We start from the raw sequence: 27,481 nt of genomic DNA on the forward strand, positions 1-27,481 counted from the left end.
CCTATATTGCCAGGTCTTCTGAGTAGGAATTTTTAGAAAACAGTCAAAAAGTAGAGGTAGTTGATCTTCGGAACAATGAATACAGGAACCACAGTACAAAAGAAAGGTACTGATATATAGTTCTGCTGACATAAAAAAAACAGAATTTAAACTGCAGCATTACTCATGGTAAACATCAGAAATGGGTACGTTTTAAAATAATGATTGTCTATAGAAAAACAAATTAACCTTTGTATTATTTTTAGGGATATTCATTTGTGAACAGGCCGAACTATTGTGTTATATTAAAAATTAGTCCTTCTGAAGTGGCTGATTTATATAGGGGCAGATTGTGGTCTGTCCTGTGTGCGAGTCGGGAGAGGGTGGGGATAAGGTGCCCTTACTCCTTTGCACGTATGCTACCTCTGCAGAGTTAAGGACAATAAGGAAGAGTTTCTTAAGAATATTAGAAATAAAAAGAATCCTAACAATGGTACTCGTCTATTACTAGATGGAAATGGTAGAATTATCAGTAATAATACAGAAGAGGCAGAGTGTTCAATAAATATTTCTGTTCTGTATTTGGGGACTCAGTGACTCTGAAAAGGACTTGGGAGCTGTGGTGGATAACCAGCTGAATATGAGCTCCCAGTGCAATCCTGTGGCCAAAAGGGCTAATGCCATCCTTGAATGCCTAAATAGCAGGGTGACCAGATGTCCTGATTTTATAGGGACAGACCTGATTTTTGGGTCTTTTTTTTATATTGGCTCCTATTACCCCCCACCACCTGTCCCGATTTTTCACATTTGCTGTCTGGTCACCCTAATAAATAGGGGAATCTCAAATAGGATTAGAGAGATTATTTTCTTCTCTATTTGGCAGTGGTGCAACCACTGCCGGAATATCGTGTCCGGTTCCTTTGTTCACAATTCAAGAAGGATATTGATAAGTTGAAGAGGGTTCAGAGAAGAGACACGAGAATGATTAAAGGATTAGAAAACCTGTTTTATGGTGACAGATTCAAGGAGCTCAATCAATTTAGTTTAACAAAGAGAAGGTCAAGAAGTAACTTGATTACAACCTGTAAGTACCTACATGGGGAAAAAAAATTAATAATGGGCTCTTCAGTCTAGCAGAGAAAGGTATAACATGATCCAATGGCTGGAAGTAGAAGACAGACAAATTCAGATAGGAAATAAGTGTATATTTTTAACTGGGAGAGTAATTAACCATTGGAACAACTTACCAAGAGTCATGGTGGATTCTCTATCACGGACAATTTTTAAATCAAGGCAGGATATTTTTCAAAAAGCTCTGCTCTAGGAATTATTTTAGGGAAGTTCTAGGCCTGTGTTATACAGGAGGTCAGACTAGGTGATCACAATGGACCATGCTGGCCTTGGAATCTATGAGCTGCTAATGTCTCATCCTTGCTCAGCGGGGCAGAGCCTTGGTTCCCCCTCTTCCTCCATTGGCACACCTGCATGCCATACAGCAGAGCATACAATGCAACAGATTTACATCCAGCCCAGTTTACCCCTGCTTCAGAGTAGCAGGGAGATTGGGATGGAGATTAGTGATTTGGGGATTCTCCCCTTCCCTGCAATGGGGCTGCTCCAAAAGCATCACAACTTGCTGCCCCATGCTTGGCATTAAATTGTAATGTCACCATCTAGCCCTTTACATGTTGACATGCATTTCAAAAACAACCACCTTACCATTCCTTCAGCTGGGTTCTGTTTCTCCACCAATTTGTTGTCCCCAACACTTTCTTCTTCTGATCGGCAGCTGTTCTCTGATTTCTGATTTACAAGAGAGGATGATTTTTTATTTTTAAGCAAGTGTTTCAGCAATTCATTCCCTGATTCCCCTTTTGCTGCTGGGGTGCTGGTTGATTGTGCTGGACTCTGTGCTGAAGAGTCAGGGTGCAGTGTGGCCTTGTCTTCTTCTATCGTAATACCACTTTGAGTCTCTGTTTTAGGCTCAGCTTGACCAGAACATTGATCAGATTCTGCTTTTTCCAGTTTAATTTCCTGAATGCTGGCAGGCACATCTGTCCTGCTCTTTTCAGTCTCAGGATTTACACTAGATTTCTGAGGCAATTTCTTTTGGAGCAAACCACTACTGGAATGCTTACATTCCAGATCTAAGGAAGGCGAGTTCTCCACAGCATTTGTTGTTGATGAGCCTGCTAGCTCCGCTGATTCATCCTGATGATGAGTAAGTTCACTGGGTGTGCTAACTGTTGGGGTAGAGGTAGAATCTGAAACAGCTGGAGTTGGGGGTGCAGTTATATCTGAATGTGGAGTTGATGGGGCTTTTATTGACTCAGCATCATCATCCTTTTTCTTTTTTCGTGTCCTTTTCTTTTTTCCTTTCTCTTCTGGAATTATATCAGAATACAGCTGAATGAGAGACTGACCTGACCCAGGGAAATTTGGTGCGTGGGGCATGCTGGTGTCTTGGCCACATGAAGGACCACTACCAGCTGCTGGAGGTCCTGCAGGTATACCAGGCACAAATGGAGGCCGTACTTGGTTCTGTGTGAAGCTGGTCCCAGAGATACTCCCATGGGATTGTTTTACAGAATGGAAGTTAGGGGATCCACCAGGAATTGAAGGTGGTTCAGGTCCAAAAGGGGCAGGCCCCAGTGGTCTTCGCTCATTGCTTTGCATAAAATTTACTGCAGGTGGTGAGTTCACAGGGCTTTGTTGCAAAACTTGCCCCATTTGCTGCTGTTGATGCTGTGGAGATTGCTGAAGGGGTCGTGGAGGCGGCATGAAATCACAGGGTAGGTCAGAGTTAAAGAAAGGTATCTGAGACAAGGAAGCTCTGTTATTTAATTCTGACCCTATCATGCCATGTTGTTCCATTTCCATCCTCTGCTGCAAAGCCCTCTGTCGGTCCACCTCCTGCATAAGCTGTATTCGTTGCCGTTCTTGCTGCTCTCGTAAACGCTCCTTTCGTTCCCGCTCTTGAAAACTTTCACTAAATGGGTTATTATCATCAAATTCAACCCTTGGTGGTGGTCCTGACTGTGCATTTGCATTGGAACCTGGCACTGGAGTTGGTGTGCCAGGATTCATTGGCAACTGTGTCATTGGAGGCTGCATCCTTGGAGCATTGAGGGGGAGGTGATTTGGAGGAGCAGTTGCAGGTTGCCACCCAGGTAAATTTGGCATTCTGGCTGGGTTGGATTGCCCAGGAATTACAACTGTGTGCTGCTGATGCTGGAGTTGTTGTGCTACCATGGGGAAGTTCTGCTGATTCATTGCTGGTGGTTTTCCTCCTGGAACCACAGGTGGCTGAGACTGGACTCCTGGCATTATAGAATGTGGTGTTATCCCACACTGCTGCTGCTGCTGCTTGATTCGATATTCTTCAATGAGCTCTGCATGTTCCTTTTGCTGTTTTCGAATCTGAAATTTAGACAAGTCATTACTCATCTCTACAAGGTTCTACTTAATATATAATAGACCTAAAATATATAGGACATACTACACTGAAATTATTTTATTGGTAAATGAGTCTTGTCCAAGATTAGCACTATAACACATTAAGCTTATTTCATGTCCAATATCCATCAGCTAACCAAAAAGAGTGCAATCCTTCCCAATGCCAGTTTCCATACTATTAACTGATTATACAACATATAACCACAAAGAACCAGAACAAGGGACAATATTTCAGAAGCAGCGCTCATCTTTAAACTAGAGTTTCATTATGCAGCACTATTCAAAACTGCAGAGAACTTGCAATATATAGGCAAATAAGAAATAAATTATGCAGAAAAATATATATTACTGCCATTAGCCATATAGTGACTTTTGTTTTATTTGTTACTATAGTTTGCATTTATGTGAAAAAACCATTTACAGTAAAGGCTATTTTAAAAAAGCTCTAGAGCACCTGAAGTGCATGCTATATAGAGATAAACTCTTGGTATTAAATGTACAGTGGAGGCTTGACTGCAATGGCAATAGGGACTGGGGTTCGATCCTGGAGCCAGCTAAGCACCCTTCAGCTTTCAGGCCCTCGTTCAGGAAAACATTTAAGCACATACTTAAATTTAAGCCTGTTTAAGTTCCACTTAAGCATATATTTAAGTGTTGTCCTTAATCAGGGCATCACTGACTTCAAAGGGAGTTGAGGGAGCCCGGCACCTTCCGGCATCAAATGCAATATAGGTTTATAAAATAATAGAAAAATAAAACACCCTTAACTAACAGGCTACAATTATCTATCATTAATATCATGGCTAGCAACTGTAACAGAAGATTAGAATGAAGTAGAGTATGTGCAATGCATTTTTACCAGTATTGTACGAAAAAGTGTTCCCTTTATCTGTGATCTATTGTTAATAAAAATAAAAAATAAAAAAATTAAATTATATCTGGTTGCTTCATCTTCCCATCACATCTGTCTCTACAGAACTGCACCAAGCCCCTTCTACGAAAATGCTCTTTCTACAAATTGGAAAGAAAAGGCAACAAACATTCTATACTTCACGAACAGAGGTCCATTGTAAGGATATTGCAGAATACTGTGCCCAACCATGCGGGCCAAAGACATAAGGCCTCAGTTCACTGCAGCAATTAAAAATACATGCTTAACTTTAACCCCATTGACTTCTCTTTAACCCCACCAATGATGACACTTCTGTGACAAAATTAACTATTTCACTGCTAATCATTTCAGTATATAAAAGGGACGAGATTTGGGAGCTGTTGCAGGAAAGGAGAGACTGAGGGTAGAACAGAAATGAAAGACAAAGGAAAGGGAGAGAAACAGAGAGAAGGCAATGAGGAAAAAAGAGAACCAAAAGGCAGAAGTAACAGTGGTCTAAAGTGGACCATATTTTCTTAGTGAATTAGAGTGACTGCTACACAAATAATCAATAAAGCTTAGTTACTTCAGAAAGAATTCACAGTTCCCTTAACCTCTGTGCAAACCTCCCACTGACATCAGTGGAATAGCTGCTGTGGACTGAGGGTACCATAAAGTCTTTAAATTATATCCCAGCCCACAGGTCTTAATTCAACATGGAATGCAGCACTCTCCTCCAAACGAGTCTGATACCCTGGGCTTAAATTCTAAAGAATAAGGAAGAGGCTCCTAAACTGCACTCAGCACAGCTCTAGTATCAGATTTCTTCTGAACTGTGACTATTTTATATAGTGACCATGTAACCTGATAAGCTCTCTCCTAGTATTCACTATGAATTTCTTGTTTTTCACAGAATAAAGAAAGATCATACAAAAATACGATATTAAACTGTAATAAAAGAAGGCATTTGAACAGGAAAATATAAAATAAATGACACAACACTGACTATTACAAAAGGTAGAATGCTACCAAGTGAATCTGGTGAAATGATAAAATCAGAGAAAAAACCCTTAGTTGATGGATTCCTTCAGTGGAAATACAGCCCTGTATTTCAAGATGTTCCTATTCTTATATAATTGCCAGTGCATCTGAATAGACTCTGGCTTTCCTTCACACTGCTGCCATCCGGTCTTTCTCTTCCCAAACTCTTAAAACAGTTTTTTTCCCATTGTTAGTGTAGTTTTTTCTCTTGTAGTTCCAGTAATGCTGAGAAATTGAATCTCATAACTGACATTACTCATGTGAAACATGAGGAGTTTTGTTTGTTTTTTTAACATGAATTGCACTGTGTTTAATTGTTACAGTTAGGGCTGTCAATTAATCACAGTTAACTCAAGCAATTAATTCAAAACAAATTAACTTGATTAAGAGAATTAATCATGATTAAGTGCAGTTTTAATCGCACTGTTAAACAATAATAGAATACCAATTTAAATATATTATAAACATCTGGATGTTTTTCTACATTTTCAAATATATTGATTTCAATTATAATACAGAATACAAAGTCTACAGTGCTCACTTTATATTATTTTTATGGAAAATATTTGCACTGTAAAAAGATAAACAAAAGAAATAGTATTTTTCAATTCACTTCATACAAGTGTTGTAGTATAATTTCTTTATCATGAAAGTGCAACTTACAAATGAATTTTTTTTTTTGGTTACATAACTGCACTAAAAAACAAAACAATGTAAAACTGTAAAGCGTCCTACTTCTTGTTCACTCAATCGCTAAGACAAACAAGTCTGTTTACATTTATGGGAGATAATGCTGCCGCTACTTATTTACGTCACCTGAAAGTGAGAACAGCGTTCGAATGGCATTCTTGTAGCTGGCATTGCAAAGTATTTACATGCCAGAGATGCTAAATGTTCATATGCCTTTTCATACTTTGACTTGTAGATTTCACTATCTTTTGTTTATCTTTTTTTACAGTGCAAATATTTGTAATAAAAATATAAAGTGAGCACTCCACTCTTTGCATTGTGCATTGTAATTGAAACAAATATATTTGAAAATGTAGAAAAAATCCAAAAATATTTATAATAAATTTAAATTGGTAATCTATTATTAACAGTGTGATTAAAACTGTGATTAACTGAAGTTAATATTTTTAATCTTGCAATTAATCAGAATTACTTCTTTTTAACCATTTGACAGCCCCCGTTACAATGCATATCTAGCGGATTTAAAGAAACAAGTAAGCTTACAGTGTTATACCTTAATATTAAACAGAAAAGATGCTGTCCTGTTGTTTTTTTTTTTTCCAAATTGTTACCTGTTCTAGTTGTTTTTGGACCATACTCTGCTGCTCAGTAACATGCTTAAGCTGTTCTGCATCTTCTTCTGGGAATTCACGGCCAGCTTTTTTGGCAGTGCGTTGTTTTGCTGAAAGCGCTTTTTTTGATTTTCTGTGTGCTCCAATTTGCTCTTCAAGGTATTTCTGTTGCATTTGCAGAAGTTGTTGTGTTTCTTGAAGCCATTCTTCATATTGCTTTCTCTGTGAATCATCTGGAGGGGGAGGGGAGTAATACAAGGAAAGTAACCATTAATATTATACGAAGGACTCTTGTTTTAAATGAAGGGGTTATTTACTATGGCTTTCATACTTTCTACATGCAGCACAAAATTTAAAGTAATAGTATCCATCAAAAATGCACAAAAAGAAACAGCACTTCTAAAAAGGCTTTCAAATCCAAAACAATATCTAAGCCCCACCAAGTCCCCAAAAAACAAACTCTATCATTCCATTTACCTCCCAATCAGCCCCCGACACAGGGGACGCATAGGAGCACAGGTGAATCTTGTACCATGATTTGGTCATGACCAAATTTGGGTTCTAGTGGATTCAAAAGGGAAATTAAAACTCTTACTTTGCTATCAGCCCCCTCCTGTGTAAACTAAACTTAAGAATGTCAAATAATCATAATACATGGGGAGAGGCAGTCTCTCAAACAGATAGGATACAAAGCATGTAGGGCATACTAGGGTAAAAACACCACCTTACCTCAACTGACATTGACTGGTAGCCAGTTGAAATCACCGACCACAGGAGCAGTAAGAGCAAAGGGATTGAAAAAAATTGTTACTTACCTTTCGTAATTGTTGTTCTTTGAGATGTGTTGCTCATGCCCATTCCATTTCAGGTGTGCGCACGCCCACGTGCGTGGTCATTGGAGATTTTTGCCGTAGCGGTATCCATAGGGCCGGCTGTAGTGCCCCCTTGAGTGCCCGTGCTCATGCGTTGGTATAGTAGGTGCTGCCAGCCCTACGCCCTCAGCTCCTTCTTGCCGGCAACTCCGACAGAAGGGTAAGAGGGTGGGTAATGGAATGGACATGAGCTACACATCTCGAAGAACAACAGTTATGAGAAGTAGGTAACCATTTTTTCTTCTTCAAGTGCTTGCTCATGTTGATTCCATTCTAGGTGACTCACAAGCAGTATCAATAGAAGTGGGCTCAGAGTTCATGGTTTTGCAGCTTGCAGGACTGTTCTGCCAAAGGCAGTGCCGTCTCGACTTTGCTGGGAAAGCGCATAATGAGGTGCAAACGTGTGGACAGATGACCAGCTAATGGCCCTACAGATCTCTTGGATAGGTACCTGTGCCAGGAAGGCTGCTGACAATGCTCATGCCCTAGTCAAGTGTGCAGTCATGATCACCGGCGGAGGCACCTTCGCCAGCTCATAACAGTAGCAGATGCTGGCTGTGATCCAGGACGAAATCCACTTAGCAGACACTGGGTGACCTTTCATTCTGTTTGCCACCACTATGAACAACCGCATTGACTTATACAATGGCTTTGTTCTATCTGCCTAGAAGACCAGTGCTCTCCTGAAGTCCAGGATGCGTAGCCTGCATGCCTCATTTGACACATGGGGCTTTGGAAAGAAGACAGGTAAGTATATACCCTGGTCAGTATGAAACTGGGAAATGACTTTGTGCAGAAACTCTGGGTGCGGTCGCAGCTGGACCGTATCCTTCTAGAAGACTGCACAGGGTGGCTCCAAAGTGAGCCTGATCTTGGACACCCTGTGGGCTGATGTTATCATGACCAGGAACGAAACCTTCCAGGAGAGAAGCAGGAGAGAGCAGGAAGCCAGAGGCGCAAAGAGAGGCTCCAGGAGCCTCAACAGCATGAGATTCAGGTTCCGTGGGGAAGGGGATCCCAGACGTGCAGCTAGAAATGCTACAGACATTTCAAAGGCCATGTCGTCGCGTCACGAGTGAAGATCGACCTACCTTAGAACAGAGGGTGGAAAGCTGAGATAGTAGTCAGGTCAACCTTGACTGATGACAGGGACAAATCTTGGAGTCTGAGGTGCAGCAGATAATCCAAGACCTTCTGCAGTGGGACCTGCTTAGCCCGAATACACCATTCCGAGGCCCAGCATGTGAACCGTTTCCATTTGACCACGTAAGCCACTCTGGTGGAGGGTTTCCTGCTACCCAGGAAAACCTACTGAACATGGGCCGAGCATGCCCATTCATCCATGCTTAGCCATGCAGCAGCCAAGCCATCAAGGGCAGTGCCGCTGGGTTTGGGTGCAAAACATTTCCATGATTCTGGGACGGCAGATCCAAGCAGAGGGGTAGCTTCAATGCTGCTTAGCTCCTAGGCAGAGGTGTGGCCAGGCAGCTCCGCACGCCACCTCAGCCTGCAGGCACCGTCTCCATAGTTCTTACTGGCTGTGGTTCCTGGCCAATAGGAGCTGCAAAGCCAGCATTCTGGGCGGAGGCAGTGCACAGAGCTGCCTGGCCACACCTCTGCCTAGGAGCTGAGGGACGGGGATGTCACTGCATCTGGGGAGCTCCCCAGGTAAGCGCCATCCAGAGCCTGCCTCACCCCATCCCATGCCCCTGCCTCCTTCCACACCCAAACTCTGCTGGAGGTGGGAATGGTGGTGGGCCAAGACTGCCCCAGCAGCGGTCAGTGCGCCTGGCACAGGGGCTGCCTGAACTGCCCCTGAGCCAGGCACACCAGCCGCTGCAGAAGTCATGGAGGTCACAGTTTCTGTGACCTCCGTGACAAACTCACAGCCTTAACTATAAACAACTATTTCCAAGGTCCTAAGGCTCGAAGTCAGAAGAAATGAAACCGCTAGCCCTTGCTATGGAAGGAAAGGCACTCCAACTAACCACCATGCGCGGTAAGAAGGAATTGAGAGGGCATAGGGCTGGCCATGCCTGATATACTGAAGCCAGAGCATGGCACTCAAGGGGGGGTGCCACGGCTGGCCCTACAGATACTGCTAAGGCAAAAATCTCTGATGACTTCCCATGTGGGCGCGCAGACACTTTGAATGGAATCGACATGAGCAATCACTCAAAGAAGAATATAAAGTTCTGTTCAGTACATAAGAATGGCAGTACTGGGTCAGACCAAAGGTCCATCTAGCCCAGTATCCTGTCTACCGACAGTGGCCAATGCCAGGTGCCCCAGAGGGAGTGAACCTACAGGTAACGATGAAGTGACCTCTCTCCTGCCATCCATCTCCACCCTCTGACAAACAGAGGCTAGAGACACCATTCCTTACCCATCCTGGCTAATAGTCATTAGTGGACTTAACCTCCATGAATTTATCCAGTAATGTAACAAATCAACTCATCTCTGATCACAGATAGCGTTTAAAATTGCATTCAGTGAGAAGGGAACCTCTTTATATAATTTTTTTATATGAGGCCACTAGGAAATGGAAGAATGTAAGAAATCACTGAGAAAAACTGGACTGCATGAGATATCTGTAATCGCAAGCATCTACAGAATTATTAATAAAAATACAAATTGTTTTTAAGAACTACTGAAGTCACTGCAATAAGAACAACTTAAAATGTGTATCTTATTTATTTATTTTAGGAGAGTTTTTTTATTTGTCTTACGCACAATGCACATTTCCCCAGTTCTCAGTCAAGGGCCTCCAGTCCCAAATGGCCTTTTCTTACAGAAATTGCCCTGTTTGGCAGATAACTGGGTGTTACTCTTCTTAGAGCTCATAAATGCAGTTTGGTTATCAGTGCCACTACAGAGTAACTCAAGGCTCCTTCACCTGTCTCCTGGGGGCAATGCATGTTACAGTAGATTCTGCTTACTAGCAACCCAGATATTAACATCTGGTTAATAGCAAGATTTTGCCAGGAGTTAATCCCATCCCATTTACTTTAATGTTAGTGGGATCTGGATATTGACAATGGCATGCCTCTTATTATGAACATTTTTTTGGAACAAAGGCTCCAGATACAGGCAGGCTTGCAAAGCTGCAGCCAGGGAAGGAAGGGCTGGGACATACCTTCCCTGGCTGCAGCCACACAGACCTGCCTGTGCCCAGTGCTCAGCACAACCCAGAGCTTCCTTCTGGGCCTGCAGCCTTGAAAACCTGCCAGTGCACAGGGATTGCATAGGAAGTAAGGAACTGCAGAGTGGGAGGGGAGGCTATGAGCAGGGCACTAGCAGAGATGGCGGATGCAGCCCTGATGATAGAGTTATGTGGTGCCTTTCCCTGTGCTCTCTGGGCTGCACCCTGCTGGGGGCTGTACCTAGAGAAGGAAGAACTGGGATGTGAGGAGCTTTGACCCCCTGGGGGCACAGAGAGAGGTACCATGCAGCTCTGTGGGCCCCCAAGCCCTCCACTCAGAGTAGAAAGCCTTGGCATCTGAGCTGGAACCTCTCTCCCTGCTGCTGCACTGCCTGCATGCAGGTTTGTGGGGCTGCAGCGAGGGAAGGAAGCACTGGAGGTGTCTTCACTGGCTGCAGCCCTGCAAACTTGCCTTCTGCTTATTGACAAATGCTGTACAATGGCAACTTTTTTGCTGGCAAATGAGGGATTACTAATAAGCAAAATCTACTGTACTTCTAATAATATTCTCACCTGCTTTCAGTCTAGGATCGGGGAGGAGGCAGCCAGGTCTGGGAACAGTACCAGTTTTCTCATATGACAGAACATAAGAAATGCCACACTGGGTCAGACCAAAGGTCCATCCAGCCCAATATCCTGTCTTCCAACAGTGGCCAATGCCAGGTGCCCCAGAGGGAATGAACAGAACAGGTAATCATCAAGTGATCCATTCCCTGTCACCCATTCCCAGCCTCTGGCAAACAGTGGCTAGAGACACCCTCACTGCTCATCCCGGCTAATAGCCATTGATGGATGTATCCTCCATGAATTTAGTTTTTTTTGAACCCTGTTATAGTCTTGGCTTTCACATCATCATCTGGCAAGGAGTTCCACAGGCTGACTGTGCGTTGTGTGAAGAAATACTTCATTTTGTTTGTTTTAAACATGCTGTCTATTAATTTCATTTGGTGGCCCCTAATTTTTGTGTTATGAGAAGGAGTAAACAACACTTTCTTATTTACTTTCTCCACACCAGTCATGATTTCATAGACCTCTGTCATATCCCCCCTCAGTCGTCTCTTTTCCAAGCTGAAAAGTCCCAGTCTTATTAATCTCTCCTCATATGGCAGCCGTTCCACACCCCTAATCATTTCTGTTGCCCTTTTCTGAACCTTTTCCAATTCCAATATATCTTTTTTGAGATGAGGCGACCACATCTGAATGCAGTATTCAAGATGTACCATGGCTTTATATAGAGGTAATATGATATTTTCTATTTTATTAACTATCCCTTTCTTAATGATTCCCAACATTCTGTTTGCTTTTTTGCCTCGTGCTGCACATTGAGGGATGTTTTCAGAGAACTATCCACAATGACTCCAAGATCTCTTTCTTGAGTGGTAAAAGATAATTCAGACCCCATCACTTTATGTGTATAGTTGGGATTATGTTTTCCAATGTGCATTACTTTGCATTTATCAGCACTGAATTTCATCTGCCATTTTGTTGCCCAGCCACCCAACACTGAGACTAATAGACAGAGCAAACAGAAAAACAGGAACAGAACTCCATTATAAAAATGTTTTGCAGATATTCTCAAGATGTATAATGGTTTTGGCACAAACAGGTCTTCCCTTGTGCTTCAATACCCACCATATTCTACCTTAGTTGTCACTGCACTACAGGCACTTGCAGAATCTAGCGTCTCTATTGACTCGGTTCTTACAGCTATCCACACTCTCAATGGACACCTTGATTCCATCAATGCTAGGTTAGATTCTGTATCTAATAATATTGCCTAAAGTGACAACTGAGTGGAAGTGTTAAAGAGTATATCTTTGTGGATGTGGAAAAAAGACATTTGGCTCAGGAAAGTGAGATTGAACATACTGAAATATTAACATGTCCTAGTTAAGGGTAACTGCTTGTTGCATCAAAAAAGCAAAGGGTGGGATTTTCAAAAGTGCTCAATATTGGCCCAGAACTGCTCTCATTATAGTTAAATCAATGCTGAATGCTATTGAAAATCCCTCTCAGAAAGTCTAGAAAACTTGAGTAAAGTTTCTAATTGCATTTTGTGCATTGGGCTTCCGATATCTGAAGGGGGGAATCTAGCTACTTCTGTTTTGTTGTTTTTAAATACTTGGGGAGATTTTTTACAGACATAAAAACTTCTTAGCATATGTAAAAAAAGTTCAGTATTTAACTCTACAGTTAAATCTCTCTCTTGATAGAATGTAAGGGCTATGTTTTTTTGGGAGGGGCCAGGGCCAGCTCTGGCTTTTTTGCAGCCCCAAGCAAAAAAAAACAAACAAAAAAGGTGTGTGTGTGGGGCAGAGTGGCAAAGGAGGGGGGAAAAAAAGCCAACAAAACCACAGTGTTGCCGGAGTGGCAAAGCGGGGGGGGGGAGCGGGGAGAGACACGGCGCGGCTGGAGTGGCAAAGTGGTAGGGAAACAGCGCGGCTGGAGCGGCATAGTGGTAGGGAAAAAAAACAAAACAAAATACCCTACAGGGTGGCCAGAGCCAGGGGACTCCCTGTGCTGCAGAGTGCGCGATCTCTCTAGAGGAGGGGTGGGGGAGGGAGACGGGGGGAGAAAGAAGGGGGGGGCAGCCAGCGCTTCAGCGGGGAGCTCGTCACGTGGCCCCGACCGCTGTGCCGCCTGCTGGGAAGGCTCCACACAGCTCTGGTCGGCAGGGAGAGGAGGACGCGGGCTGCCCTGCCGAGTTTGCTGCAGGGCGCTCCCCTCCTCTGCACCGCCGCCCCCTACAGGACAGCCAGAGCAGCAAACAAACAAACAAACAAAACAACAAAAAAACCCCACAGCCATGCCGCCCTAGGTTTGGGCGGAATGCCACCCCGTAGAATCTGCTGCCCCAAGCACGAACTTGCTCGGCTGGTGCCTGGAGCCAGCCCTGGGAGGGTCAGGGGGAAATGAAATATTAGGCATATCTACTAAAATAGACATGTTTCCAAGTATTTCTAAAGTTACCAATTCTGGATGAATAAAATTGCTCTTTCTTTAGGTAGAGGTTCCTGCAGTTAGTTTTTCTGGTTTTCTGACAAGTTTTGCTTAACTAAATTCCAAAAATCTTTTTTCTTTTTGACTGATGATGCAACGCCCTTTTTGATTTTTAAATTAAAAATAACTCGTTATTTTGGATAACTATTCCAACAGAGATCCAACAGAGCAATTATTAGATTTTTGAGATAGCTGACTGTAGTTTAATATATAATTAATTACTATTCTTTTGCCAATGGAAAATAGTAATTACTCTATATGATTAGTACTATCAGATTCATATTTGTATACATTTCCATCTTTTTTCACGATGTTTTTGAAGATTTTTTTGATATTGTTTTAATGTTTTAAGATTTTGTATTTTGTTTTGAATTAATATTGTAATTATGAAATGATAAATTTTAAGTAAGCAAGAGAATTAGTGGTGCTAGGAAAACATTTTTTGGCAATCAAATAGTCATATGTGATGTTTTCCTTTAAAAAAAGAACCTGCAATATGAAATCTCAAGTTCACATACACGAAATTATAAGGTTTATACTTACTGACAAAACCAGGACCAAAATTTGGAGGATTAGGCCTAGAAATCTGAGGTGTCAAACTTCCATCCTAAAAACCAGTAAAATGTATAAGCAAAGTGATTAAATCACAATTCCTTTTAAGAAGAAAATAAAATATTCATAATTTATCAACACTTCTTCTGTAACACTCATATCAAGTTATGTTACCTGTGTGATTGGTTGCTGCATAAGATTCTGGCCTTCACTAGTCTGTGTTCCTGACATTGGCTGACCCATAAAGGGAAACCTATTGATACATAAAGATCAGCTATAACAGACTTTTTAAACTACTGAGCACTTTAGTACAGATGCATTGTTTAAAATTATTTTGAACTAAAATAAAACTTCTAAACCTTTTAGAGATATTTGTTAGAACTATTACATCCTAATTACTTGCCAGATTTTGAAAATGATATTTCTTATTTCACCCTTGTAACACTTTGCCCTCAGTTCAACCTGTTGTGCCTTATAATTCACAAAGGCATTAACTAAAAATGGCTTAAGTTGCCTTATACCAGGAGCTACCTGGAGTTTCCTAATAGTGATAATTAATAAAGGTGGCTGAATGCATACAGATCACTCGAGAAGTCTCTGTGCTTGAATTTTAAATGCTACGTGATGTAAAAAGTAGGATTCAATGTGCTTAGATACCACAGTATAAATACCTACGCAAATTAGAGAAAATAGCATTTTGAGCATTACAAATAGTTTTTTAAAAGATACTGCTGCTAAACTTGGACAATGTAACTCCAGGGAGCAACAACAAATGGAACCCCAAGGCGCTTAACCACAATGACAAGACAGAAGGAGATGGAATTCGTCATGGAGCTGTGTCCTAGATCATGGCTTCTAAATATCACAACCAATTCCTTTTATTGCATTTAGAAACAAAGAGGAATCCAGTGTTCACAGTTAACCTACCCTCTGAGGATGGGTGCCACTACAATCTGTGCGAGCACAAGTTTGTAAGTTCTCTTCTAGGGCAGTGGTTTTCAAACTTTTTTTCTGGGAACCCAGTTGAAGAAAATTGTTGATGCTCGTGACCCAACGGAGCTGGGAATGAAGGGTATGGGATGTGGGAGGGGGCTAGGGTGTGTGGGTGAGGGCTGCGGGATAGGGCTGGGAATGAGGGGTTCAAAGTATGGGAGGAGCTCTGGGCTGGGGCAGGGGTGTAGAAGGGGGTCAGGGTGCTGAGCTGGGGATGAGCGGTTTGGGGTGCAGGAGGGGCTCCAGGTTTGGAGGGACTCAGGGCTAGGGATGAGGGGTTTGGGGTGTAGGTGGAGTTCTGGATTTGGGGGGAGGCTCAGGGCTGGGGCAGGCAGTTGGGATGCAGGAGGGGGTCAGGGCTTTGGGCTGAGGATGCATTCTCTGGGGTGGGGCCGGGGATAAGGGGTTTGGCGTGCAGGAAGGGGTTGCTGGTTTCAGGGGGCTCAGGCTGGGTCAGAGGTTTGGAGTAAGAGGTTGGGGCGTGGTCTTACCTCCAGCGGTTCCCGGTCAGCAGCGCAGTTGGGATACACCGCGGACTGTGCTGCGGGCCGGAAGTGGCCAGCAGCACGTCTGGCTCCTAGGCGGAGGCACATAAACAGCTCTGTGCGACTCTTGCCTGCAGGACCTCCCATCTCCCCCCAGTTCCCATTGGCCGGTTGCTGGCCATTGGGAGTGCGGAGTCAGTGCTTGAGGCTAGAGCAGTGCGTGGAGCCCCGAGGCCTCCCTGCCTAGAAACCGGACCTGCTGCTGGCCACTTCCAGGACACAGTGCGGTGTTGGAAAATGTAGGCACTAGCCTGCCTTAGCTGGGCAGCACTGCCGACTTTTAATGTCCCGGTCGGCAGTGCTGACCAGAGCAAGGCAACCCACCGCCTTAGATGCCACGACCCAGTAGTGAGTTTTGACCCACAGTTTGAAAAACATTGGTCTAGGGTAGCTGCAAACAGACACAGTTGCAGTAATGTATCTTAGAAGTGGCAAGGGCATGGACCACCACGGTGAAGTCTTCATTACTAACAGTCGCTTTATTACACTATGGAGTAGAAACTTATGAGGGAAGTGCTAGAAGCTCTACTGCTTGGACCATTTTAAATTAGTCTAGATAAAAGCACTAGGAAATTTATGGTAGTAACAACAATAAAATAACTAAATCTTGAATAGCAATTTTGATTCATAGATCTTTACTATGCAGAAATGCTGCTTTCCCTTTATTGTTTTAGTAGCTTATGTTTAACACAGTACTGTACTGTATTTGCTTTTTCTTTTTTTGGGTCTCAGCTGCTACATGATTGCATACTTCTGGTTCCAAACACAGTATGTGGTTAACTGGTCAGTTCATAACTCTGAAGTTCTACCGTATATATCATTACACATTTTACAGATGAGGAAACTAAGGTAGAGAGAGATGAAATGGCTTGCCGAAAGTCTTACAACAGATCAATGGTAGAGCTGAAAATGGAACCCAGGTCTTCTGAGTTCCAGTCCAGTGTCCTGTCCACTAGAACACACTGTCTTTACCCTAGGGAGCAATGCTGTATTGGCATGGAGTATGAGCTAAATGATAACCTGGGCCTTTTTTCACATCTTATTATGATTCACTGTGAATAATTGTGATGGTCTATAATGTGCTAATGCTGTTGCTGAGAATGACTTTTCAGACTCCAGAGGGACAAGGTGGGTGAGCTCATATATTTTATTGGACCAACTTCTGTTGGTGAGAGATTCAAGCTTTCAAGCCGCACAGAGCTCTTCTTCGGGTCTACTGATGCTGGCGGCTAAAAGGCTATAATACTTTGGGTCACTTTTCCTTTTTTACTTTAAACAATAGTGTCATCTTTTGCATACCTGTTCATAACCATTGGTGGCATTCCCATATTGCTCTGTGCCATTACTTTATTGATACCTTTAAGAGCTACCATTTTTGCTTTCATTATGGGATCAGTGATTGCATCAAAATCTATGAAACAAAAATAGTAATGGGTGAATTACATAGCTGAACATTTTGATTTTACTGAACTACCAACATAACGAATATTTCCAATATTGGCACATGTACTAATCCCATGAGTTTAAAACAGCTGCATTACAATTATTTATCCATGCATACTTCAAATTAATTTTTTTCTTCGCTTTATAACTAGAGATTAACATACAGGTTTCTGTATTCTGTAAGAAACCTGCACTTCAGTAAGCATCTCAGGAATAGGATTGACAGTGCCCATTATAGCAAAAGGAGTAACTTTCATTGCTATAGTGAGCCAAGAAACGCAAAAGAAGGGATATTAGTTTGAGAGACGCTGGAACAGGAGACTTGGCTAGAGGGTGAATCCATTAAATTACAAACATCACCAAGTTAATGGAGGTACTTGACAGGGCTGCCTTAGTCACCATGAACAGTGACCCAGAGGAGGCATTTACTGCTATTATGAAATAGAATTTATATATAAAAAAATCAGGAAAAGGAGTGCACTTAGTAGACATTATTGATATTGATACAACAGTGACAGCTAGTCAGAAAGCTCCAGTTGTGTTTAGACTCCTGTACCACACATTGACTCAGTATGTTTTTTAGCATTTTCGTATTACATTAACGAGCTGTGGATTAAAATACCTGTTTTATACATCTAAATACTATGAAGTGATATGCTGTGTTATACCGGTAAGAACAGATTGCCAGCTTCTAGTCGGAAGTTTTCGTTTTTAAGTACATGCAGAACAATTTTTCCCTAGGTCCAATATAGGTGAATTAATAATTGTACTTTGTTCTAATATATAATAATGTATATACATTTTATTTATAAAGCACTTGGCAGTTGAAGCAACACACAATAATGTAATTCATTCACCATAAAACAATAAAAAGACAGATGAAAGGACAAATAATATAGTACTTTTTATCTGAGTCTCTTTTTAAAAACCAAAAACAAAGGCAGCATTACCCCCATCTCACCTATGGGAAATTGAAGCATAAAGAGATTAAGAGGCTTGCCCAAGGTCAAACAGATTTTGAATACAACTGTGAGGAAAAGCCTGGCCCCACTGAAGTGAACAGGATTTTTGCCACTGACATCAACAGAACTAGAATTTCACCCATATGCTTAATTTCCAGTCTCCTGCTGTAACTACTAGTCAAGTTGCTCTTCATCATGCCAGCTACAAATTCAGTTTTAAATGCCTTTGTATTTTGTCAATAGACAGATTTTTTTAATATATTCTTTTGGTATTTGTTTAGTGAACTAACCAGCACCAAAAAAGATATCACATACATACCAATATTGGGGAAAAATGGCTCTGAACGCTGACGAATCATGGCCTGCATCTGTCGCTGCTGCTGCTGTTCCTGCCTTTCCTGATCCAAAAGATCCTGCAGAAGAAGGGGCTGCTCTTCTAGTAAAAGAGGTCTCTCTCGATTTTGCTGCTGGGCTAGAGTCTGTGGGAGCATTATCTGCTGGGGACCAGATATGCCACTGGGACCAGGGCGATTTGCCAAAGTCACGGCTTGATTACCTGGTTGTCCTGTCCCAAAACTGTGATTAGTTGACTGACCTTGGATAAATCCTGGATTTACTGTTGCCCCTTGAGAGAAGCTATGGTTTATTCGTGGAACCACGGTCAGATTAGAATTTAAAGCGTTTTCCAAGATTTGTCCAGCAGGTGTCATTAGTGTTTGTGAAACACCTGATATGTGATTTGTTTGATTTGTTTGTGTTGCTGGCAAAGACTGAGGTGAAGAACCTAATGCCCTTATGTCAGAGTTATCTGAACTCTCATTGGCCAGCAGACTTGAAAGGACTGGTGTGGAACCAGAAATACTGCAAGAATTTATAACACCCTGAGCAGGCAGTTGAGCAGGGCCCTGAACAACATTTGGACTAGGCACAGTTGTTTCCTGATTCGTAGTAATAGTTTTGTCAGGTAATTCTGGATTATTAGGCTGCAAAGGAGCTTTTTCTCCATCATTTAACTTTGTTTCAGCAGCAACCTGAGGGCCTGCAGATTCCACATTTCCATCATTTTTTTCATTTTCAGACTTTGTTTCATCTAATGAGTTTGGAGAAAGCACTTCTGTTTTAATCTCACTATCTATAGCAGATTTCTTCTGTGGAGAAAGTGCCTCAGTGGGGACTGAAGTTTTATCACTTTGTTCTTTCTGTTTTGGTTCTTCGGTCTTGCTCTGAATATCTAATTTGTCATCTATAGGGACACTAAGATCCAATTCCTCATTAAACATACTTTTTTTATCCTCTAGATCAAGTTCTGGGTCTGTGTATGCAATTATGTCAAATTCCCCTGATCTCAGGAGGTCATCAAGGTGAGGATCATTGGTTTCCAGATGATCTAAAGTGTCCAACTCATCTCCTTTCCCATCCTCTGGATCCAGATTTAGATTTTCAAGATCCTCATCATCTAAATCCTTGACTTCAACTCCATCCAGGTCTTTGACATCTAAGTCTTTTACAGAGGGATCATCAGGATCAAGCTTCTCTTCTAATCCATCAGTTGGCTGGTTGGGAATCTGTAGATTCCCAGGTGCCTCAGTGGGTGCAGATGTAGGCAAAGGAGTCCCTGAAAAAGCGTCATTAACCGGGGGATGACTTAAAGAACGCATGACAAGCACGGGTGGATGGTCATGATTACCTTGCTGAGATTGTGGCAAATGCTCCAAATTTGTAGACATATGTAACTGGTTAGTTAGACCTTGAGGAGTACGTCTCACTGGATCTGTGTGTCTTGGACCCTGAAAGTCCTGCCGAGGTATAAATCCTGTATGCCGCTGATGCTGGGGTGCTGTGTCTATAACATTAGCAGCAGAGGGATTAAAGGGGAGTCTTGGTCTGCCATCAGGGGCTCTGTGGCGTAACTCAATGAATGCTTGACCCAGTATATTGTGTTGCTGAACCTGAATACTCTGTGGTGGAAAATGCTGAGACAGTCTAGCTGGACTATTCATATGTGAATTGTTCAATGGCCTAGGCATATCTATAGACAAAGACCTTCTCAGCTGTGGTGGAACTCCAGCACGTTGCATTTGCTGTTGAGGCCCAAGAAAACGTTCCTGACCTGTTGGTGGACCATGTCCACCTCCTGGAAACCCAAATCTGAAATCAAAGATTCATTAAAGAATTAGTTCTCTTGATTCATTTGGCCCACCTCATCTGGCATATTTCAGAAAATGACTAATTGCTTAAATGTTTTACATATTATGTTCTTTAGTACATTTAAATAAATATTTTATTTGAACAATCTCAAACTTAAGTGACCTTTCTGAACAGAATAAAAAAAGGAACTAAAATAACTGTATTAATTATGTTTAAACAAACTATTTGTGCTGTACCAACCCCTCAACCCAAATAATCTTAGATAAAAATGCTTCTTACAGCAAAAACTAACTTGCTAGACATTCCATATTTTAATTGAACTCAATAAGTGTAAAAAAAAATTGCGGGACCGACCCCCACAATATTTCAGTATTGATATTTATTTCACATCTTGCCACTACTTAAAAAAATAATAACATAGAATACAAGTTGTTTCTTGATTGTGTATACTTTACATGAGGACAATAATATTTCATTAATGCCATATTCATAAATGAAAACTAAAGCTGGATTAAATAGTTTTCTTTATAAATGCCTAAAAATGCAGTTTTGTGGCCTGTGTGTACACAGGTGGCACAATGCAAGGAAAAAAATTCCCACCCTCCATCTCCCTCAAAACTGCCAAAAAACCAACAATGTATTACTAAGTTTTAATTGCTGAACAATTTCCAATAACACACACAATTAACCAGTACAAAAATATAGGCTACAATAACCTCAGATGCTTACATGCATACTTAACTTTATATACTGACTTCAATGTGATTACACAGGTGCTTAAAGCTAAACACGTGTATAAGTGGTAACAGGATTGGGGCCGCGGTAGGCAAATTACATCAATGTTGCACAGGCCATCTTACTGGAAATCCCTATAATAGTTTAGACTATACAACTCTCTCTTAAACACTTATGTTTTAAGAAATCAAAAATCATACCCAAGACCATGAGGCCTCATTCCCATGGCTGTCATATCTCCTGGAAATTGGGGTCTATTAAACTGCCCATCAGAGGGAAATGGTCCATGTTGATCTTTTGGGAATACTGTGAACCTTGGACCACCTGGAGGGATGATGGATGCTCTAATATTCCCAGGGTAGGGAGGAGGAGGTCGGTTAAAAATCTGATTCAGATTTTCTTGCTGCCAGTGTTGATGCGGAGCTGCATGGGGAGGCGTGGCTGGGTCCTGTAGTGCTTTTTCCTGATGGATAGCATTCTTCTTCTGCTGCTGCTGCTGCAGAATAATTTCACGCAACTTCTGGCGCTGGTTTAAAAAAAATATTATGTTCACTACTGAAATAAATCTACTTTCAAAATGTAAGGTCCCCCACAGCCAAGAATCTTGTATAAACGGAACAATCTTCCCTCACACTCACTATACCCCTATAATTCCCTTGCAAATTAATCAAAAACCAAACAACATGATTCAGGGAATTGGTAAGAGACTAGTGAGACCTTTCACCTCAAGGCCCCCTATTCACCAAGGGTCTGCTAATAAATTGTATAGTAAATTGCTTGACCACACTTCAGTTTGTTATGAAATATATTCAAGAGACCAAACAACTAATACCAGTCAGTTTTATTGCTCAAAGTCAATTACAATATAGTGCAGGAAGAAAGGCTCAATATGAGACCAATTTCTGGAAAGCCTTCTCATACAGTGTTGTTAAATTCACCTTACAAAGAAGGTGCTTCCAAAGTTACAATGCTAAAGCTATTCTTTTTATACTCATCCTGTTTCCATGTAAAAAGGTACTCTGCGCATCATCTGAAAGTAGATTTAACCAATCAGCTTTCTATTTTGTTTTTCTGGTATACCCCAATCTCTTTGTTCTGAATACAGGCATTCCAAAGGGCATTGAAGGCACCCTTTAGGTGTGTACCAGGGTAGAACAATCATTCACCTTGTCCTTTTCCTTTGGGACATTCCAGTACTGGTGTGTGAGAGTAACTCCTAACCAATTGTTATAGTAAAACACCCATATATCTAGATCCTGACAGTTTTCCTATCTACTTAAGCCAAAATTTACTTCAACTAATGCAAGGCGTTATGGGATATTTGACACAGGTGAACAAATAGCAGGGAGAGGATAATACATTCAGTTAACATAAGAATTCACACTTACATTAATACTATGCCTAACGTATGTGTCTTGGCTAACAGGCCAGCTCAGTAATGTTAGCACAAGGAGCTATCATATACACTTTTGTGCCCCAATGGTGCCCTTGTGCCATAGGGAGAAGTGAATTCTGAAGGAGAGGTGATCAGAAGTTCAGCTAGGGAAAACTGCTTTTGGTTTAACAGCAGTAGCAGACGCTACCCTAGCCAGGGCCCCTTCCGGGCCAGCACTGTCAACTTTTAGGCTGCATTAGGTCCCTAGAGTTCCTTCATGCAAAAGGAGATTAAGCTACTTTCCACAACTCTAACCTCAGCCCCATCCCCATCCCAAGGTGAACTTTGATCTCTGTCAGAATCTACACTAGCATAATCCCAGAAGGAATGTAGTCCAGGACAGCAGTGATCAAGAGACCTTACTATCTAATGCTTATTTGCTATTGGGTGGCTTATGTGACATGATTTGGTGTTCTTGGTCCAGTTCCTAATGGTCAGGTGGACATATTGCAGAAATCACTAACATAATTGATGTCAGCATTTTCAAACAGAGAAAGGACGAATCTGCATGGAAACCACTCTACTCCATAACCTCTAGCAAAGATCCCTCCAAATAAGCATGGAGGCACATTTGTAGAGGACTGTGGGTGAACTCAAACAGCCAATAACCCTGCTGTACCTAGCCTATGGATAAACGATTTAGATCATTACAATATTTTTTATCAGTGTCTTTACTCTTCCTTTAAAGCTAGGATACATTAATACTATTAAAAGCCTCACAGGTCTCTCCAATTGTTTAAGTTCTTGAAGGTAAAGAAAACTTTTAATCTGTAACATTTAGATATCTCAAAAAATGACACAAAATAGTTTTTATCTACATTCGAATATCACTATTTTAAGGTCCAATAGCCTAAGATGTGTCAAGGCCGGAAATAATCACCTTGTATCAGAGGTGGTAAATATTCTATGCAGAATGCTGAATTACATTTTCAGTTATGGTCAGTGGGCCAGGGCTACACGGTTAGGTTCATTCAACCGATACTCAATCCACACTGTATCTCCTTCTGATGATGCTGGAAAGTTTGCTAATAAAACTGTGGGTAGAAGGCAGCCCTGTGGTTGCAACTGTAATTTAGTTACAGTAGAACTTCAGAGCTATAGACACCTCAGGAACGGAGGTTTTTCATAACTCTGAAATGTTCCGTAACTTTGAACAAGATGTTGTGGACTTCAGCCAGAGGGTGGTTGGGGCTGCAGGTGCGCGGGGGGGAGGTGGTGTGGTTGAGTCATGACCCTAGGTTGGGGCTCAGGGTTTCTGCCCCACGGAAGCACCAGGGCTCAAGCCTTTAGACTTGGGGGGAGCACTGGGACTCAGGGCTTCAGCCCTGCAGCTCCATTTCCGGCTTCTGTCCTGCAAGGGGTGCCAGGGCTTGGGGCTCCCCAGGCTCTGTTCCCGGTTTCAGTTGGTGGGATCAGGGAGGGGATCGGGGCTGTAGCTATGGGGGGAGTGCTTGGGCTGAAACCAGTGCTCCTCTCACAGCTAAAGGCCCGAGCCCTGGCACCCCTTGTGGGGCTGAAGCTGGGAACAGAGCTGCAGGGCTGAAGCCCCAAGCCCCGGTGACAGTTGCGTGGCTGAAGGTGGGAACAGAGCTGTGGGGCTGAAGTGCTGAGCCTCGGTGCCCCCTGAGGGGCTGAAGCTGAGAATGGAGCCACAGGGTGAAGCCAGGAGCCCCAGCACTCCCCCCAGGTCTAAAGCCCTGTGCTCTGGTGCTCCTGAGGGTTAGAAGCCCTGACCCGGCCACCTTGCCCAGAGCCCTGACCCTCTGTCACGCAGCTGCAGCCCCAATTCCCTCCCTCCCAATCTCCCCTGCTGAAGACTTGAGCCAAAAGCCCAGAGGCAGTATAGTATTTGCTCTTTTTCCTGTGTGTGTATCCACTGTTGCCAGATTAATTACTTCCAGTGCCACAAGGTGACTGGTAAGTCCATAACTCTGGTGTTCATATCTTTGAGGTTCTACTGTAGTAAAATTACTGTTTTATTCAGCATCAGTCTGGGGGAGGGAAAACTAAGCAGAGCACTTTTGAGATCACATCTATTTCTGACATTTATTTGGTCATTTGCATGAGTAACTCCTTAGTTTCAATGTATATCACCACGCCCACATTTTTTTAAAACCTGGTATGTAAAATGTAACAATTAAACTTCAGATTTAACACACTTCTCAATGGCAGCAGTTTGCACCTCACTTGGGGTCTCATCCTACACCATCAAGTCAATGGGAGTTGTGCCATTGACATCAATGAGTGTAGAATCAAACTCTCAGGCTATGTCCACACTGCAAATTAAGGTGTAACAGTTGCATGGGTAGGTATGTGCTAGGTTTAATCGAGCTTGTGTAGGTAACAATAGCAGTAAAGATGTGTGGCATGGCCTAGCCACCCCAGTACAACCCTTCTAGGGGCCCTAGGTACATACTTGGATTGCTAGCCAATGCTGAGGTCTGGGTTGCCACATCTTCATTACTTCTCTTACCACCACTAGCTAGATCAAAGCTAGCATCAATATGCCTATTCATGCTACAATATCACCTTAATTTATGGTGTAGAAATACCTTCAGATTAGACAGCACTATCTTAGTCAAAATTGAGAAACTTTTCTTCATAAACATAAGAATTAGAAACTCACTCCTTAAAAATATCGAAAGCTTGCATTCTGCATATTCTGATTTTGTTAGATGGGCCAGGGAAACATTTCAAGTGGCCAAGGGCTGGCCAATGGGCTTTGAGTTTCACACCCCCGCTTTATAACAATGTAATATGGGAGATTCCTCTCATTGTGACATTTTAATAGCACAAACATTAAATTGTATACCGAGCTCACCTGTCTTAGTTTCTCTGTGTCTGCCTGAGACATGTTCATGGTATTCTGTGTATCTGTTACTCCTGTAGTTAGTGCTGGGCCAGAAACTTGTGAGACTGTGGAAAACTGCTGCCCTTGAGAGCTCACTGGAGAATTTGCAGATGCATTAAAGTTGCCCTCAGATCCAGACCTTTGCTGATCAGCTTCATGGGCATGCTGACTAGTTCCAAAAGTTTCTGGCTGAGGTCTTGGAGTCACTGGAGGCTGATCATAAGGATCACGTGCTGGGGCTGCTGGAGCATGGCTAAATGATTCTGTTACAGCAGGTCCTGCTGGTCTTGGAGTTTGAGAACATGGATCTGGTGGTCTTACAAAAGTGCCCTGCAGAGCAGTTCCTCTGTTTTGGGATGTCTGCAGGAAAGGATCTCGATTTGGCATTAGTCCTGGTCTTACCGTGGGTCTGTTAAAATTCTCTGGAATCCCTGGCCTTGGAGTTGCTGGTGGCTGAGAATAAGGGTCATTAATAACTGGCCTTGGTGTTCCAGGAGGTTGAACATATGGATCAGAATGTCTCTGATTTGCTGGAGACTGAACAAATAAATCTGCTGGCTGTGCATGTCTTGGCGTGGGTGGTTGGTGCATATATGGATCAACAGTGGTGGGTCGAGGTGTTCCTGGAGGTAGGGAATAAGGGTCAGCAGCTGGCCGAGGAGTACCTGGAGATTGGGAATAAGGGTCCTGAGAGGCTGGCCTTGAAATGGGTCCAGACTGAGAGAAAGAGTCACTCTGCTGTCGCATTACCCGAGGTGGATGGGCAAAAGGCTCCTTTATTGCAGGGTGAGGAGTCAGAGGAGGCTGGCTATATGGATCATTAGACTGACTGTGGGAAAAGCTATCCACTGGCCTTGGTGTCAAAACAGGCCTTTCATATGGATCAACAGCAATGCGTCTTGGTGTTGGTGGTATTGCTCCATAAGGATCTTGTGGGGACTGTGGTGGACGCATTGGAGTTTTAAAGGGTCCAGGGCTGCCATCAACAATGGGAGTAGGAGTCAGTGGTGGTCGTGCATATGGATCAGCAGGAGTTATTCTCTGTCTTTGAAATATATCTGTTCTAGGAGCTGGTTTAGTGAATGCGTCATTGCTTCCAGTTGTTAAAGGAACTTTCCCTGATTGTTCCATAATTATGGGAGATCTTGGTACCCCCAAAGGTTTGGGGAACTGATCTGCTGCCATTACAGGTCTGGGTGTATCTGGTGGTTTTGCATAGGGGTCATTGCTAACTGGAGATGAAGAACATGAATCTCTGACTGGTGAAGGCCTGCTTCCTGCTGGTTCACTTACTTGAATGGGCCTGGATACAGATGATGGTGGTGGACAGGTATCCACTGGTGTAATGGTACTTCTTCTGACAAAGTTTTGGTTAACAGGTGGTGGTCTAGGTGTTCCTACCATTTTAGCATAAGGATCCATTGGAGAGGGCGGTCTAGAGTTTGTAGTACTTGGAGGAAACATCTGTTGTGATGCAGGCTGAGGCGTCTGTGACTGAGCAAGAGGATCCTGTACTGGCATTCTAGTTGGGGTTGGGGGTGGAGGTGGCGCTTGTGGTTTGAGAAACACATCATCGGAGGATACCGAAGTAGGGGTACCAGGTAGTTGTGGTTTGGTAAATAGGTCTTTGTGGAATGTCTGTTGAGCAGGAGACATATTTCCATTGCCAGTCTGAGGTGTTAAGGGGCTCTGTATCCCACTGCTAGGTGTGTCTGAGCCAGACTGGTTTAGAAGCTGTTGTGAACCAAACTGTTGCTGTTGTTGTTGCTGCTGCTGCTGCTCATTTTTCACTTGCTCAAGTTTTTGTGTGGCTTCGATCTTGGCTTGCTGCTTACTTTTCTGACGCATTTGCTGGTTTAAGATGGGAAGAGAAAAGGTTACATTTATTAGTCCAGGGAACATAAGCAAGGGCATTTTGATGACTGAGCATCAACGAATTAGGATCTTCAGAGACATACGAGATCAGTTAAGAATAATTTAAAAGCTTAAGTACAGTGGGGGCAGAATGCCTGGTCATTTATGAAACTAAATTACATTGGCAAACTCCCCACTGACTGATTGGGGAAAAGTATTTCCCAGATTCCCAGAAGAATAA

General features: G+C 42.6%; 1 protein-coding gene across 15 annotated transcripts in view; it reads right to left on the reverse strand.

The window, feature by feature from the left end:
- KMT2C (lysine methyltransferase 2C) overlaps nt 1-27,481 on the reverse strand; it is a 332,701-nt gene that overhangs the window by 23,348 nt on the left and 281,872 nt on the right. For all 15 annotated transcript variants that reach the window (XM_030550063.1, XM_030550061.1, XM_030550055.1 and 12 more), the window contains 8 exons: nt 25,357-27,237; nt 21,301-21,626; nt 18,537-20,365; nt 17,112-17,223; nt 14,449-14,527; nt 14,266-14,329; nt 6,649-6,881; nt 1,699-3,399 (listed from right to left, as the gene is read on the reverse strand). In XM_030550063.1, coding sequence (XP_030405923.1) covers nt 1,699-3,399; nt 6,649-6,881; nt 14,266-14,329; nt 14,449-14,527; nt 17,112-17,223; nt 18,537-20,365; nt 21,301-21,626; nt 25,357-27,237 — 6,225 coding nt within the window. The remainder of the gene's footprint in view (nt 1-1,698; nt 3,400-6,648; nt 6,882-14,265; nt 14,330-14,448; nt 14,528-17,111; nt 17,224-18,536; nt 20,366-21,300; nt 21,627-25,356; nt 27,238-27,481) is intronic.

Source organism: Gopherus evgoodei, chromosome 2, assembly GCF_007399415.2.
Source record: "Gopherus evgoodei ecotype Sinaloan lineage chromosome 2, rGopEvg1_v1.p, whole genome shotgun sequence".
NCBI lineage: Eukaryota > Metazoa > Chordata > Testudines > Testudinidae > Gopherus > Gopherus evgoodei.